Source organism: Diadema antillarum, unplaced genomic scaffold, assembly GCF_040938485.1.
Source record: "Diadema antillarum isolate AM-2024a unplaced genomic scaffold, OU_Dant_1.0 seq00001065_RagTag, whole genome shotgun sequence".
Taxonomy (NCBI): domain Eukaryota; kingdom Metazoa; phylum Echinodermata; class Echinoidea; order Diadematoida; family Diadematidae; genus Diadema; species Diadema antillarum.
The window spans coordinates 510,787-529,364 of record NW_027271891.1 but is presented as its reverse complement, the minus strand read 5'-3'; the positions used below and the strand labels follow the sequence as shown (position 1 = coordinate 529,364).

Sequence of the window (18,578 nt, the reverse complement as noted above, 5' to 3'; positions counted from 1 at the left end):
ATTTTGACACATCTCATACACCTGGTCTGTGTGAAATTCTGGAGAATGATCTTTCTGGTCTGTCACTTATAGTGTCCATGACTAGATGATAATTTTGGTTTAGATTATGAAATGTGAGTATGCCAACTATTCACTTCAATATGTTGGATGATATCATATGGGCTGTGGCATAGAGATTGTCATTTTTTTTTTTTTTTTAAGTTATGTTAATGCAAATGTCTAATACTTATTCATGTAAAACAAGAAAATAGACAGTACTGAGGCATTAGATAAAGTGCATCACTCTCTATGAGATATTTTTACTCAACCGGCTCAAGGTACATGCTGATGAGAAAATTGTTTACTTTACAGTAGATCCTTTAAATTAGAAGAGATCAAATTGAGATGCAGAATGTTGAATGGCCAACTGTGAAAATGTAGTGGCTGCTGCTTCCCCATTCATCAGTTGTTAGTGTCTTTTATTTTGTCTTACAAGCTCCTCCATCTTGAGGCATTAGCATCTTCTTCTTATTCAAGAGTGTTATGTACTTGCAATCTCTGATAACTGATTGGAGGTCACATAGGAGTTTTTCTCTCTCAGATTGTCATCCAGTGCACTCCCGTTATAACGAACACGGTTATAACGAAGTACAAATCCAGTCCGCAAGGTTATCCACTCTATGTATTTTTATTGTATATTTGTTCAGTTATAACAAAATTTCGATATAACGAAAGAAAATAGCCGGTCCCGAGGACTTAGTTATAACGAGAGTCTACTGTATCTCTCTGTATGTAAGTGTTATGTTTTCACTTTTTTTCACACAAAGTGATTTACAAGCATCATGTGCACTTATCATATACAAATGATGCACAGGATACGAAATAATCCTGTGCATCATTTGTTTTATAAAATGGGTTGAAAATTCGAAAACTAACAACATTTTTCAGCGTTTTTCACGTACCTTTGTGGGTCAAGACGTCCGAAGATGTTCGTCCCAAACATTTACGCACGTCGCACTCGGAAAACCCGCACATACAGTGTACATGTATAAGTATGATGGGGGGTTGGGTTTCCGGACACTTAAGTTCCCGCATGAAAACTTACCTATTTTACATAGAATATGCACCCTTTACCTTAAAGACTTGATATAGACTCCTCATATAGGCCTACTAGACAACATACTCTGTAAACAACGTAAGAATTAACCTGCTAAATCGTTGGATTTGCCCTTCAAAGTGACTCCATGTACGCGTCCGGTCCCACAACGCTTGCTTGGTCTACTGTACACTGTACGTATGCTACGTACGCCACACGTTATATGCACAAGGGAAGAAAGGCTGGCCGGCCGGCAGTCCGAACTAGAAGTTGTTTACAGGATTGACAGCGCGTATGCATGCAATTCAAAGGAGCCGCCGCGCGCACAGACGATCGGCAATAGGATTTAACACGCAGTACAATGGGACTGAATACCCAAAGCACACGTGACTCATTTCAGCGCTTCCTATTGGCTACGTTCTTGAACCCATTTTGTAATAGCTGGTAATGTGAATATGCAGCCAATGGCTCATCTCTGTGCTTAGCAGCAACACTGGTAATCCTATCTGATTCATGATATCTTTTAACCCTTACTGAACTGGGCTATTTGGCTTCATGAAAATACTGGGGGGGGGGGGGCGCCTCGGAGGCCCCCCCCCCATTGATCTCGGAAACACAATGTCCGATGAACTTGAAAATTTGCATGCTGATAGATCTTCGCGTGCTGAATCTGATGGTGTAATTTATTTTAATCAATTATGCAATTTTTTGCATAATTAGCTAATGAATTATTCATAATGCATATTTTATGCATTTGGGGGATATTTTCATAATTTCAGCCTAAACAAGTACAAAATTACATGAAAACTGTGTAATAATGAAGAATAATGTTTCCCAAATGTGAAATAAATCAGAGGAAAAAAAAAACAGGGAAAAAGCAACTTTTTTGTTATGTTTTGTATTGTTTTTATTTCTTATGTTTTCTATTGTTCTATATTCCTTATGTATATCATTGTTTCTAAACTTTGCCCAATTTATTTCAGAACAATATAGAAGCATGAATCAAGTGGAAAACCAATTCCTGAGCAAAATTTATAAAGTAATGCAAGCCATGGTGTATTGACAGTATGTAACTGTACAGAAATATATGCAGCGATTAGCCGTTTTAATGACATGCACATACTAATTGGCCCATAACACCCCTTAGGTAGGTCCGATATGGACAAATGTATCAAAATGTGCGCAAGACTTCAGGGGAAAAAGTCATGAAGCGAGAATCCGAAATTCCCAGCAGTCGCGATGCAATCGCCAAAAGTATGGAGAGGGGGCCTCCCAGCCCCTCCCTCCCCCCCAGTGCAGTTAGGGTTAATAGGTTAGAGTAGTGTGGTAAAATGAAGCATGCCTACTGTCACTCTGTCCTTCTCTATCTCTATCTCAACATGTGCCTGTATTACTGTATACTGTATTAACACTCTTCGAGGTGAGAAACTTAACAAGTAGGACCCCATTCACACCTACTTTTTAGTTCAGGTCTTCATGAGATTGCCTATGTGAATAGAATTGTGGTATACTTTCATAGAAATACCCCCTTCACACATATACATACCACTAATTCTGTGGTATGGAGGGGTATGGAGCGTATGGAGGGGTTCGACATTCCACCATGTACATGTAGAGTGAACATACAAGAGAATCAAATCCAGTCTGAGTGTAAATTGTCAATTGCTGCTGTTGCTGTCAAGTAATGATTCTCTACCTCTTTCCTTCTCTTTTCTTTCACTCTTTAACTGTCACACCACAATTCTTAGTTTGTCTTTAAAGGGATAGTACAGTATTGGTGGAGATGAAAATTGGGCTTTTAACTTTTTGTGAGATACCAAGAAAACACCTATGAAATAGTACAGAGCATACCATTTTAAGAGGAATTCAAAGTTTATGAGATGAAAATCGGGTTTGGAATGACTGAAATATTCAGAAACAAAGTAAAACAAAGCGAACGTAATAAAATGTGGGTCCCACACTTTATTGAATCGCTCTGTTTTGGATATCTCAGCCATTGTAAAACCAATTTTCATCAAATAAATGTTGAATTCCTCATGCGATGGACTTACATGCTCTTTCATATTTCATAAGATGTTTCTCAATATCTCACCAAAAAATTTTAGAAAAATGAAGTTAGGTCTCAACCAAACCTATAGGATCCCTTTAAAGTGTCTACCTCATGTGTAGGTTGTCCACTTTTCACTGAAATACAATTCTCAGCACCAGATAGTTAAATCTGTGAGAGTTGTACATACTGTCCTTTTTCATTGCTTGAGGAATATAGACATTACAGGCAATGAGTGCTTCTACATACCTATGAGCAGTCATTTGTTATACAAACTTCACAGAATGGCTGCATGAAGGACATAGTATGTTTAGATGAAATGTACAATTGGTTAAACTTGAGTTGTGTGAAGTCTTTAGAAAACTGTTGCAAAACTTGCCTACATAATGTACATCACTTGGTATGACCAGTGCTGATGTGAAGATGAACATCTTGTAAGGGATTGGTATCTGTACTTGGATGCTCTAAGGAATGGCTTTACATCACAGTAGAACAAGCAGTTTTCGTAATTATTTTTGAATACGTGTGTATCCATGTGCATGAATCCACTCTACAATAGGTTTGTTTCAATTTTTATTTATTTTTTCCTAAATGAATTGTTGGCTCAATCTCATGGCAGTATGATTATTGGTGTTGGTGCTTGTTTTATTTTTTGATTTACAAACTAGATTTTTGTCTAGTTAGCTCAGAACAGAATGATGTATAATTTAGATTTATGACAGATTGTGCAGGGAGATTTTCTTTTAATATAGTGTTATGACTATAAAATCAGTAAAGTTTCTGTGGTTTACAGCACATCCCCCCCCCCCCCCCCCCGATTCACAGATTCACAATTTGTCATGTGAACTGTTAAAAGCTCAAAATACTTCCATGTCTAGACTAGAATGTATGTACATAAAAATACCCATACAGTCAAGAGTGAATTACTGAAAACAAGTGTTGGGCATAGATTGTATGTTTATGTGTCAGATCAATTCAGTACTTGTTCTCTTGTAGATACTGTTTAAATACTGGCAAATTTATATGTCTCTAATAAAATACAAGAAATTAAGAGTATTTGCTTGGTCTTTTATTCTTCTTTTTTGTTTCATAAATCATCATAACTTTCATAATACATCTATTTATACATATAGTAAATGTATTCAATGTAAATCAGTGTAGCTTCTACATCCAGTGCACTCCCGTTGTAACAAACATGGTTATAACAAAATTCCGGTTCCACCTAAGTAAAAATTCAGGCTGCAACATTATCCACTCCATGTATTTTTATTGTTTATTATTTTGTTCAATTATAACAAATTTCGATATAGCGTCAAAAAACAACAACAAAAAACAAAACAACTGCCGGTCTAGAGGACTTTGTTATAATGGGAGTCCACTGTACATATAATACAAGAATCCATACATTATTACATTGGGTGAGAATGAGAAGGGCGTTAAGTTGCCACTAAAGCCATAGTGTTTGAGGCAACTTCAACACCCTTCTCATTCTCAGCTGACAATATCTGATTACTACAATAGGCTACCCTAAAATTGACCAGCAAAGGAATCGTATAGAAACACTTTTGTACATGGGATATCTCCCAGGGTGCAGTATGAGAGCAAGTAAAGGTATAGAAATTATTCACATGAATTGGACCCTTAAATGGTGCACTCCAATATGTTACCAGCACTGAGGTCCTGACATGTTTCATCAAAGATCAGTGATAAACATAATCCTTTCTTCCCATAATCTGTCAAAATGACCTACACTGGAATTTTTGCACAGTTAAAAACATTACGCAGATGTAAATGGATTTGTTGAATGTAAATTAGAACCAAATTTATTGAAGATTTAACACAATGCCAGTTACATGTAATAGCTCAACAAGTTAGGACTAGTTGAATGTCATGTTACACCCATGTATTACATAACAGATAAAAAAGATCAGGACTGGATCGATAAGGATAGTAAAATCAGAAGTGTTATGGTGAAATACGACGCCCTTGATTTTCAGTGTTCGGTGCCATTCATGACAGCAGTGATAAGGAAAAGAAACTATTTTCTAATATCTAGACCACTGTCATCAACTGCTTCTATAATTGTGTTCAATCATTGTTTAAATCATGCTGTTGTCTCCATTTCATATGTTTTGCAGGCAAAATACTGTATCACTTTAACAGAACACCAGCATTAATTGTCAAAATTATATTTTGCCAAATTAATCACTTAAACTAGGAACATGTTGCAATGACAAAGTGACTTGATTTTTTAAGTTTGTATTAAATCACACATACTTCTATTGCACAGTCTTAGGTTCATACAACAAATCTACTTAGACTTGACAGCTGTAGTGTGCTTTGAATTTGGTCCACTTTACAAAAAGAGGATTACACAACAGATAACATGTACGTACAAGACAGTGGAAAAAGAGACTAGCATCAAGTGGCACAAAATTTTGCCTCTATTTTGACTTCTGGTACGACAACTAAAAGGCTTGCATGATATAAATGTTTTGGCATTATATACAGTCACACTAGCCTTTTCCTCATGTCTCATTCATTCCTGGTCTTAAGACATTTGTCTCCAGCTTGCTCTGCTTCGTGAAAGTCTTTCAAAAAACTTTCAAGAAATTCCATTGAGATCTTCTTTTTTTTTCTCTCTTATCTTGGCACATCCTAGCTGTGGCTTCTTGTGTGTGCATATGTGTTCGATGACAGAAAAAAAAAAGAATAGAAAATTATTCTTGTACACAGGCATTTCATATCTAAAGCTCTTGATTTTGTTTTTAAAAAGTTGACAGTTTTGCTTGGAGCATTGACTTTGCCACTAGTAAAGTGGTTACCCATCCTCTCATATAATACACAGTAAATTCAATGGCTACATCACATTAAAGTCTTTTTAAGAATAAGATACCTAATAAAGCTGCCATAAGGGTTAGCTGCAGCTGATAAACATCCTCTCTCTGCCATTGCTTGTATGAAAACAAATGTACATCTTAAATGCTTTCAACATAAAACATTGAGTAGCAATAGGTGGTCTAATGATCCATTACAAACAGCAAATTCTGCAATATTATGCTATAATACCAGAATTCATCCCAAATCTCATCTGAAAATGAGTCATCCTTGCACACCACTACATCAACCAAAAATCTTGCTTTTCTAGAAAGTTCTGGAAAATATTCCCCTGTGTGAAGAAACTTATTACCTAGGCAGTGTGCAGTGAAAGAAACACAGGAAATGCATCACAATCTGATAATAGTACAACCTGTGTATATTATTGACATTTTGATTTAAATGATAACAGTAAAGATATTCACACCAAAGTACATGTACTTAATTTCTAGCAAATTTATGTAAAATTTACCAGCAATGTAAAAATCTGAGCTGCTCCTGTAAAATAAATGGCATAGTAGTCAGACCCAAGGAGACAAAATATACAATTATGGCTGGAAACATCCTTTGCAATTTGGCATATAATGTGCTTCAGGCACTGCGTCAATGACTTATAAACTAACACTTGTCTTAACAAAAAGAAAGCACATACTGGGACTTCATCACACTTAAACAATATCAGTTTGCTACACGTAAAAATAAAAACAAACGTACTGTGCACTCCTGTTTAAATATAACGGATATGGTTTCAACGAAATTTAGATACAACGAAGTAGACATTAAAATTCCAAAATTATCATCAGTATTTCTTTATGTACTTTACTGTTCGGCTTTAATGAAATTTTGATATATTGAAAGAACGCCGCCAGTTCTGAGGAATTTGTTATAATGGGAGTGCACTTTATATATGAGAGACTGGTATAAACTGAAATTTACTTTTATGAAAATGAAATAAGGAGACTCAGTACAAATGTTTGTGGATCACCTGTCTGCAACCACTCTCATAATAATGACTTAAAACTGGAAATGCTACACATTCTTTGCTTTCTGCTTCTTCTTGTAACTACTACCTGTTTTGAATGTAAATGGACATATCACAAAGAAAATCAATAAAAATAATAATGCATGGAACAAATATTTACATTTAGGTATTCCTACAACAACCACCATAACTTTCCACATGGTTGTTTCTTTTTAATACAGTGTAGGGTTTTAACACAGTGTATTCAGAGATGCCAACTGTTCCCTTTTTTTTTTTTTTTTTTGTTGCAGTGTTATGTACCATTTTTGGCCAAAAATACTGCAAGTTTCATTAAAAATACAGGTTTCCCTAATTATAGTACTATATATTTATATTCCAAAAAAGGTAAAAATACTGTTTTTCCACCAAAAACCCAATTTTTTTTTACCACTCGGAATACTGCAATGCTGTATAAAAGGTTAACATCCCTGTGTAGGTTACTTTACAACAGAATTTCTTATCTCACTATTGCAATAGAGAAGCAGGAAACTTTCAATCATGTTTAATAGTTGTGTCTGCACCACACTAACAAACTCCTTCACTGCAGCTCAGTATAAATTATGTTCAAATGATCAATTTAACTCCTTGCTACGTCTACATCTTTTAGTCCATTCACTCTTCGGGACATGGCACTCACTTGTCAATGCAGTTTCTTGATGCTGCTTCTAGCTGAAACACTGAAATCCAACATTCCTCAGAGGGCAGTGACTCAAAAACAGGAGAAAAAAGCAGGCTTGCTGAACAAAAGCACAGGGCTAAACAAGATGGCCGTCATATTTACATAACACTCTTTGGACATTAATAACTGCTGACAGACACTGACACCACAAGACTTCCAAGCTGCCTGTCATCGACTTGGTGGAATCTTGTTTGCATGTAAATTTCATGCATTTCTCTCATTTGCTACAGATATTATCTAAACACACTATATAATAATGAGCATGTGAGATACAGTACTGACTGATGCTACAGTCAACCTTGCTTAAGTTGAATCTCTTTCAACTGAAGAAATAGCTTCGACTTTAGAGATAATTCCATTTATGAGGGATTAAAATCAATAGAATGTAAAGAGAAGAAGACTTGAAAAGACCTTCGATTCAGGCAATATTCAACTTATGCGAGGTCCACTTAAGCAAGGTTGACTGTATTTGTAATAAAATAGATTAACCTTGAGAGGTGGATATCACTTCAAAAGTATGACCAGTACAATCACTATCACTATGGCAACGACGGCGAGAATACAGAAGATACAGAACATCTTCTTGCGAGCTTTTTTCTGCAACAAAAAAGAGAAAGTCAACAAGTTTGCTCCTATATTGTATATAAATAATTTTATGAAAAATACTTCATAAGGTGCAAACATTGGATCTTTTCTTGTTCAAGAGTAATTCATTAAACAATTATTTTTCTACCAGACACGATTAGAGACTCTAATATCCTGTCTTTTTAGATTTACAAGCTCTCCATACCCCCCCCCCCCCTTTTTAATTGGGGGGGGGGGGTATGGCACCTGTCAGGGTCACTTTCATATTCATCATTTTGATTGACATGAAATAATGGATTCTTTCACGAATACACAACAGAGATATGACACTATTTCTACAAACAGCACTTCAGTTGCATTACAAGTTTTCTCTTTGGTGCGGCCTTTCAATTATTTGCAAAATATCACTTGAAATCCTTTATTGTAGTTGTATAAAGTATGCAATAAGCTGACAATGTCTAAATGTCTGCCATCAATGTCTAAATGTCTGCCATTAATCTACAAAATAATACTTGCTTTAATGTTTGGAGCAAAGGGGTTTCCTGATGTTTGTCACATTGTAATGGCTCTCATAATGACAAGGATGTCTGGAAGGATGATAATTACATGTTATTGGCTTCCAACAATGAGTTTGCCTCATATAACATTAAGAAAGGTGAATACACAATATGGCAAAGAAACAAAAACAAACAAACAAACAAACAAACAAACCAACCAACCAAAAATGAAGAGAGGACTGAGAGGGAAAGCCAGGATATTTTTCTTTGACTGCCAGTATGCCATTCCCTCTAGTAAACATCTCAAGAAAATGGCATGGTTACACACAAACGCAGGTTACACAAATCACTGAACAAACAAATCATCCCTAATGTTTATCCATATGACTTTTTTTTCCCTACTGGACTGAGGCTGCCATTGAATGGAGTATGGTAATAAAAGGTGTTTGTTTTTAGTTCATTAGGGAAGTAGGGCAGAATATGCTTTACAATGTCTAGCACTGACACAGACAGAAGCCACTTTGTGAAACATATGGTGCAATAAAATCCTGTGCATGGTGGCAGAGACTCCAACCCAAAGCACCTTCTGATCTGGAGATTCTCCCGCCGGAAACCCCTAGCAAACGGGAGACTCCAAGTTGACGTGTGCGCAAAGTTCCTACGATTAGATGTTCTCTGGTGCTATCTAAGATTTATTTTTTTCAACATACAATAGAAATAAGTAAGAAATCCTTTCCACCGGGAGACACAGAGCCAGGGCGGGAGAAATTAAATCTCAAACGGGAGAACGGGAGATTGTGCAAAAATAGGCTTTCGGCGGGAGATCTCCTGTCGAAAACGGGAGAGTTGGAGTCTCTGTGGTGGTACCCATGGTAATATCATATGCAGATATAGTCTTCAAAACAATTAAATTCTAATTATAATGACATTATTGTAAACTCATGTACTTTGATTTCTTCTTGTCTGTGTGGGAGAACAATGTTTTAAAGTCAGATTAGTATCTAATGGTTAAATGACTGCACAGTATTCCTTTCCAAGAAGTATAAATCTAAAGTCGGTAGTATGAAATGAAACATTTCAATAGGTTGTAACATGGCACAACCTTGCCTTTCTCAACTCCTTACATTTATTTTGTGTAGTTGTGATTGGCTATCAAGAATAGTAAGCATGTATGTCAATAAGTTTTTACATCCCTTAGCATCACTATGGACAACTTGTTTGACTACATCAGCCTTTAAACCCTATTCTCTGCCATTTCATGACTTTTTTCATTGTAGTCTCCCGCATATTTTGAGACCAAATTTGCGACGTCCGGGTACACCATTCTTACGCAATGTTTTGCATATGCATGTCAACCCCAAAACAGCTCAAATTCATGATTTCTTGTGCAAATCCAATGCAAATTATGTTTTTTTTTTGTAATTGATATAAATTAGATTATTTGAACTTTTAACTACTGAAATTAATCAATTCTAATGTAGAAAAGCTTGAAAAAGTGCCTGGAACAAATTTTGGCAAAAAAACAATAGAAAACAAAAGTGACCCGCTACAACAAAAGGATCCTAAAGTCGCTGACGGCTGAGCCGAGAAAATTGAGTTTGAAGTCACATCATCAAAATTGGTCAAAACAATCAGATTTCAGTTTTTGGCATTATTTTGTAGTATAATGTTTCGTCTATCATCTGCTGAAATTTCGAAGCTAAATGATCAAACAAAAGGCAAGAAATTAGCGTTTTTCTGGGCCATGATTTTCCAACTTCCTACGCGTAACAGAAAAGTGTCCGAAGATTTGGATTTAGCGCCGCAACTAGACTCCACCCCTAGCAACAAGAGAGTGATCTTATTGGTCAGTGCATGGCATCCTGATTACTGATTGGTCGTGCTAGCCTGCTATCGCTATTAAGCTTGAATGAACATCACGGAGGTTGCTAGGAGCATATCCTCTATTGTCAATAGGTGAAAACTGTCTCGCCTCCCCTTGATCATGATAGTGTCAGAAGGAAAACTTTGCAGGCATTTTTCTCGAAACTCTGATTTCCTCAACAACTTGACATGCGCTAATAAAACCATCGATATCTCTGCAACCGAGTACTTTTATGAGTTGTGTTATATATGAAATTACAGTAGAAGAGTAAGCGAATAACATCTTGTCATTTTCAGAAAATTGTCCTCCCCGACTTTCGGATCCTTTTGTTGTAGCGGGTCACAAAAGGTAAACAAGAGACCCGCGGGTCTAGCGCTCACCTGAGTATCGCAAGTTCACCTTTCACGCAGTCACTAATCTAAATTATTCACAGCTCTACCAAAATTTGACCAGGCACTCTCAAGTAGAAGATGAAAATGTACAATAAGGTCCCATTTTTTTAAAGATTCCTTAATTTGGGGGGATTGGGGCCCCCTGGGGCCCTCTGGGTGGGGCATGGTGCTCATTTTGATAAATTGTGATCCTGATCCCCTAGGGATGCTACTTGCCAAGTTTGACGAAAATCCATCATGAGGTTTTCAGAAAGAAGATGAAAATGTACAATTTAGGCCCCCATTTGGACCTTCCCAACCAACCCCCCCCCCCCTCCCCGAGGGGCACCCCTGGATCTCCTATGAACAAACTTGAAACTACAGTCATTAATGTACTCACTCATAGTATTATCTTAGCTCTATAACTTCTGATACTAGAGAAGATTTTAAAAGATTCCTTCATTTTGGGGGTGTGTGCCCCCCGGGGGCCCCCTGGGTGGGGCATGGTGCCCATTTTAACAAATTGAGATCCTAACCCCTTAGGGATGCTACCTGCCAAGTTTGGTGAAAATGGGTCATGGGGTTCTCAAGAAGATAAAAATGTACAATTTAGGCCCCATTAGGATCCCTCCTCACCCCCCTCCCCTGGGTCCCAAGGGGGGCACCCCTGATTCTGCCATGAACAAACTTGAAACTACAGTCATTAGTATTAACTTAGCTCATAGTATTAACTTAGCTCTATCACTTATGGTTCTAGAGAAGAAGATTTTTACAGATTCCTTAATTTTGGGGGGTTTGGGGCCCCCTGGGGCCCCCTGGGTGGGGCATGGTGCCCATTTTAACAAATTGGGTTCCTAACCCCCTAGGGATGCTAGCTGCCAAGTTTGGTGAAAATGGATCATGGGATTCTTAAGAAGAAGATGAAAATGTACAATTTAGGCCCCATTAGAACCCCTCCCCACCCCCCTCCCCTGGGTCCCAAGGGGGGCACCCCTGATTCTGCCATGAACAAACTTGAAACTACAGTCATCAATGTACTAACTCATAGTATTAACTTAGCTCTATCACTTCTGGTTCTAGAGAAGAAGATTTTTACAGATTCCTTAATTTTTGGGGGTTTGGGCCCCCCTGGGGGCCCCCTGGGTGGGGCATGGTGCCCATTTTAACAAATTGAGTTCCTAACCCCCTAGGGATGCTACCTGCCAAGTTTGATGAAAATCGGTCTTGGGGTTTTCAAGAAGAAGATGAAAATGTAAAAAGTTTACGCACGACGCACGACGGACGACGGACGACGGACGACGGACGACGCACGACGCACGACGCACGACGCACGACGCACGACGGACGCCGGACGAAGGGCGATCGCAATAGCTCACTTGAGCCTTTGGCTCAGGTGAGCTAAAAACCCAATAAATACATAAGAAATCAACAAAAAATAAAAAACAAAAGAAACTGATTTTGATTGTGCTATTCTTTTACAAGAAAACTGTTCGATGTGTCTTGACAAACTCTGACACAAAAATTTAGCAATCCTTCAATCTTTTTAATGGAGTTATAGGTAAAAATATGATTTCAAGCATAAATTTGCATAATTAATTTATTAAAAAATACAAGGAAAAGTAGAAATTACGCGGTGCGTAATATATGTCCCCGCCGGAAGTAGCATTTTGTAGCAAAATGTGCAATATAGGTCAAAAATCAAGGTCAAAGGTCAAAGAAGTCAAAGGTCAAAATTCTGTGTAAAAGTTTTGAAGCCCTCACCTAGTGCCATCACATAAAGCAAACGGAATCGAAATCGGGTTAGAAATGGCGAAGGAGTAGCATTTTATAGCCAATGTACAATACAGGTCAAAAATCAAGGTCAAAGGTCAAAGAAGGCAAAGGTCAAAATTCTGTGTAAAGTTTTGAAGCCCTCACCTAGTGCCATCACATAAAGCAAACGCATTTTGTAGCCAATGTACAATACAGGTCAAAAATCAAGGTCAAAGGTCAAAGAAGGCAAAGGTCAAAATTCTGTGTAGAAGTTTTGAAGCCCTCACCTAGTGCCATCACATAAAGCAAACGGAATCGAAATCGGGTTAGAAATGGCGAAGGAGTAGCATTTTGTAGCAAAATGTACAATATAGGTCAAAAATCAAGGTCAAAGGTCAAAGAAGGCAAAGGTCAAAATTCTGTGTAGAAGTTTTGAAGCCCTCACCTAGTGCCATCACATAGAGCAAACGGAATCGAAATCGGGTTAGAAATGGCGAAGGAGTAGCATTTTGTAGCAAAATGTACAATATAGGTCAAAAATCAAGGTCAAAGGTCAAAGAAGGCAAAGGTCAAAATTCTGTGTAGAAGTTTTGAAGCCCTCACCTAGTGCCATCACATAAAGCAAACGGAATCGAAATCGGGTTAGAAATGGCGAAGGAGTAGCATTTTGTAGCAAAATGTACAATATAGGTCAAAAATCAAGGTCAAAGGTCAAAGAAGTCAAAGGTCAAAATTCTGTGTTGAAGTTTTGAAGCCCTCACCTAGTGCCATCATATAAAGCAAACGGAATCGAAATCGGGTTAGAAATGGCGAAGGAGTAGCATTTTGTAGCAAAATGTACAATATAGGTCAAAGGTCAAGGTCAAAGGTCACGACTGAAATTCTGTGTAGAAGTTTCAAAGCTCCCATGTAGTGCTATCATATAAAGCAAACAGAATTAAAATTGGCTCATAAATGACAGAGAAGTAGCAAATTGAAGATTTTGATCACACACGGACGCACACACGGACACACGGACACGGACGGACGGACGGACGGACGGACGGACGGACGGACGGACACACACACGTACGGAGCCCGTTTCATAGTCCCCTGCTCGAACTCGTTCGGCGGGGACAATAACATCAAATTTTTCTATTGTATGACCATATAGTCTTGTAGTTGACATCCGGGTCTATGTTCAAGCAAAATTTTGCGGCCGAGATCTGAAGGAGGGGTCAAATTGACCCCCCCCCCCCCCAGTAAAAACTTGGTCTCAAATAGCCCAGTTAAAGAAGGGTTAATACATAATATGTTTCTATGTCCAATATGGTTTCATTTTGTTCATCTCTTGTAACCATCTTGCACTAATTCTGTCTCTAATGTTTGCTATCAGACAAAGTATGTCAAGTTGGAATGATTTAACAAGAGTAATAACAGAGAAGTGACCCACAATGTGTTTACATTATTCTGCAGCCCTTCCAGTCTACATAGTACATAATATAATCATAATCTCATTTACTTCTTATCTACCTGCTGCACCAATGTCTGATACATTCCCACATGGAACTAGCATAAGTCCAATAAATAAATGGGCATTGTTTGTTTGGGTTTTTTTTTTCCGTGCATCTTCACACAAGTTTTCTATTCAGAATTATTTTAAAAAAATTGACAAAACTTGCAGTATATGGTCTATCTTTTTAAAACCTGCAAAATAAGATCTCCATCTCAAGTGCAACTTGAGAATACAGCTCGCGGTAAGAACGATTTTCCTAATATTAATGGCAAAGTGTTATGAATTATTGTCTTGAATGCAGTTCACATCATTCCTACAAGTATTCCAGAACACAATGCCACAAACATTCATATCACTGGGTAAATGCTTATTTCATTGAGAAGCAAAGCTAGTGGCCACCTAGAGATGTGGCTTTAACAGAAGCACATTCTTGTTGTCACTTGTTCCCTTTCACCAAGTCTGTTAAACAGCATCCTAGGCAGACTAGATGATAACTTCAGGTTGCTGAGGCTGCTGCTGCATATGAAGACTTTCCAACATGATTCCTGATACCATGCATGACACACACTGAGTGGGTTGCAAAAATGTCTATAAAAACATGAGACACATTGTCACTTGAGTGTGAAGTAGAGAATGAGGGTGAGGGCGACGGCCACCACAGCAAGAATGATGAATATGCAACACATCTTCTTCCTCGCTTTTTTCTGACGAAAAAAATAAACAGAATATAAGCCAAAATGGCAAATATAAGCCACAAATGGAGGATGTCAAATGAGTAGGACAATAACAATAAAAACAACAACTAGAAGCAGAGGTCACAATGAGAAGAGAATGAACACTGGGCTACTTGTGCCATTGTTTGGACACTGTCCTACTTTCTTTGGGTTTTATGTATCCTCCAAACACAAACACACAAACAAACAGACAACAAGCAAACAAAATCAAAAAGTATAAGATTCACAATCCAATGGTTTTAAACCACATTTCATACAGGTACCACTTAAGAACTCTTTCCCCCTTATTCTCTTTCAAAGAAGACAATCTCTTTTGAAACTGGGTAAAAATGATTCTTGAATGTGTAAATAAATTCATGGTAGTGACCCGCTACAAAAGGGTCCGAAAGTCGGGGAGGACAATTTTCTGAAAATGGCATGACATTATTCCCTTACTCTTCTACTTAAATTCCATGTACATTACAACTCATAAAAGAAATCGGTTGCGGAGATATCGATGATTTTATTAGCACATGTCAAGTGGTTGAGGAAATCAGAGTTTCGAGAAAAATGCCTTCAAAGTTGTCCTTCCAACGTTATCATGATAAGGAGGAGGCGAGACAGTTTTTGCCGCTTGACAATAAAAGGCACGCTCCTAGCGACCTCTGTTGTGTTCATTCAAGCTTATCACCAGCGGTCTATGCACGACCAATCGGTAATCAGGATGCTACGCTCTGACCAATAAGATCACTCCCTCCTTGCTAGGGGCGGAGTCTTGCTGCGGCGCTAAATCCGAATCTTCCGACATGTTTCTGCTCCATTGAAAGTCGGAGAATCATGGCCCAGAAAAATGCTGATTTCTCACCTTTCCTTTGATCATTTAGCTTCAAAATTTTGGCAGATGATGGACAAAACATTAGACTACAAAATTAAGCAAAAAACAGAAATCCGATTGTTTTGACCAATTTTGATGATGTGACTTCACACTCGATTTTCTCAGCTAGGCCGTCAGCGACTTTAGGATCCTTTTGTTGTAGCGGGTCACATATTCTAATAATACTTTTCTGGAGAGGAATGTAAGGCAGAATACAGCCTCTGTTTGTGAAAGGGTTACTCACGGGTCATTATGAACATCTCTTCCAATTCATTCAAAAGCTTTGTGATCGATGGCAAAATATTTGAGTAGCTGCCTAGTAATATCATTTTCCTCTCAACAAATCAAGCAGTGAAAAGACAAACATGAAACCCAGTTAGCCACTCATCATATGAGCACTGTTACTCCCAGTCAGTAGAATTCTTTTCTTTAAAAAAGATAAATCAATCTCATTTATCACTGGAAAAACTCTATACACAAGACAAACTTCCCAAACTTCCCATGAACTCCACTGAGAAACAAAGAAGGATGATAACTTGTCTTCCTTGTCACATGTTGTCTCACAGACTCCTTATCCTGATAAATATGGACTCCTGATATCTGGCAAATATATGGCTGTGAATACGAGATGAAACTGACCAAACATTTAGATGAAGCTGACCAAACATCACTGTCTGAGAAAAGTCTTGGTGATACACAAATGATGCACACATCTAGCCATGAATGGTTGCCATGAAAAGTCATAAAAGCTGGAAATAGTCCACATGAGAAGAACGAATGCACTTACCTGGTATCTACTGGCTGTCGCAAGCTGCTTAGCACCTTCCTCTACATTGTCACCAGCCCTGTCTACATTAGCTTCAATTGAATCTATTAGATGGACAAGATTGACAACACAAAACTCACATTTATGTACTGCAATGTATTTCTTGTCACTGTTGTCCATCCTGTCTATATTAGCTTCAATATCTGCACGTTTATCAAACATTCATATCAACGATAATACAAAAACTGAGCAGTAGCAGATGAAGTATGTCAAGTTGTGTGACAAGTTACAAGTGATTACCTATCACTGTATTTCTTGCACATGTCTTATATCTAATGTTAAACATAGCAGATACTATTGCGATACTAATACTATATTATTGTAATTCCCTGATACACACATTTGTATAATCTGTATCCAGTGGTCCATATTCACCACCATGCAGCATCTCCTTATGTCTCTCACTAATGTAAAGAGCTGCTCTACATCTCGCTGTTGAAGGACAAATCACTACAACTTTAAGTTAATTCTAAGAGATCTGGGGCTGTACATGAAATATCATTCAAGAATGAAGTAGAAAAAATGTTTAGTAAATCACAGAATAACTACAAGTATTAGTTATTACTGTAGCAAGGAAGCAAGGATATTCAACCAAAACTCTGCCTGTTTGCAGAGCTGCCAACTTTTGTAAAAGCCTTTCAGTACTTTGATGGCTGAAAATCAGTAATTTGCACCTTTCTTAAGTGAAAATCAGTAATCCTTATTACAGTGTAATAGAATTTATCACAGACAATGATTACTAAAATCAGTAATTTGCTTGTAACCTTCAGTATTCTTCTCCAATTTTTGTAGAAATTACTGAAAATCAGTATTAGTTGGCAGCTCTGTGTTTGATTGTGCACCAAATGAGTCTTACAGCACAATTTTTCTATTTTGTGAACAAAATATCTGTGGGATGGTGTTGTATGGCATTTTAAAACAGTTTATCATTAATTTTTAGTATTTCATGAGGTAGAATTAACAATATACATATACATGTACAATATATATTTATTTCATATGAGTGCTAGTTTGGTCATACGCTGTTCCATTTTGATTGAAGAATCATCTAAAGCCTCTAAATGGCAAAATTCATAAGTGATCCTTAGATTGACAATACTTATACTAGAAGATTGAAATTGACTTTGTTTTTTTTTTTATTGAAAATAACAAATTCCAGCTTATCTTTCAACAATGCAGGCCATGCAGTAAAATTCAGAGTTCAGAGTCAATTTAATGAGGACAACTTGATCACTTCAACAACAAGATTACCTCAAGACTTAAAGCATAATTTACCATTTGCAAATGAAACAAAAACCCAGCATTAGTGCTTTAAAATGGTTCTAAAATGTGAGTTAGGGATAGAAACAACCACCGTAAAAATTTGAATCTGTATAATCGATGTTAAGTATGTTTTAAATACACAAAATATGAAGAATATTTATAACAAAAATGTTTTCAGACTAAACCGTCTACAGTTATGGTTTATTGAGAAAAATACTGATATCTCTTTATATTTTAGGCTTCATTGTAAAAATTGTATATGGTAAGATGTTTTGTGATACAACAAACCCACACATAAACATCAAATGTGATACCTTGAAAATGTTTTAAATCTCTGCTGCCAAAGGTAAACAGGACCTTTGATAGGCTAACAAACACATCCATTGGTATGTTTCATTTAATGGTATAATGTCCCAAACTTAATTGTCAGTATAGATGATTTTATTATATTTCTCCTTATTTCTCATTTATCAAAATGACATTCATCATGGGAGATTGCATTGTTACACCTCATAAATATGACAAGATGCTCAAACCTCTGAAATTCAATCCACACACTTCATTTCACCAATTTAAAATCACTGTTATTGTTTTTGTTTTTGTTCATATTCTCATTTCGATACAATATCCAAGAATGAA

General features: G+C 37.2%; 1 protein-coding gene across 1 annotated transcript in view; it reads right to left on the bottom strand.

The window, feature by feature from the left end:
* Positions 1–4,607: 4,607 nt before the first annotated feature.
* LOC139743289 (syntaxin-12-like) overlaps positions 4,608–18,578 on the bottom strand; it is a 28,655-nt gene continuing 14,684 nt past the window's right edge. The window contains exons 10-11 of the mRNA XM_071653783.1: positions 16,638–16,720; positions 4,608–8,296 (exon numbers count right to left, since the gene is read on the bottom strand). Coding sequence (XP_071509884.1) covers positions 8,204–8,296; positions 16,638–16,720 — 176 coding nt within the window. The 3' untranslated portion in view covers positions 4,608–8,203. The remainder of the gene's footprint in view (positions 8,297–16,637; positions 16,721–18,578) is intronic.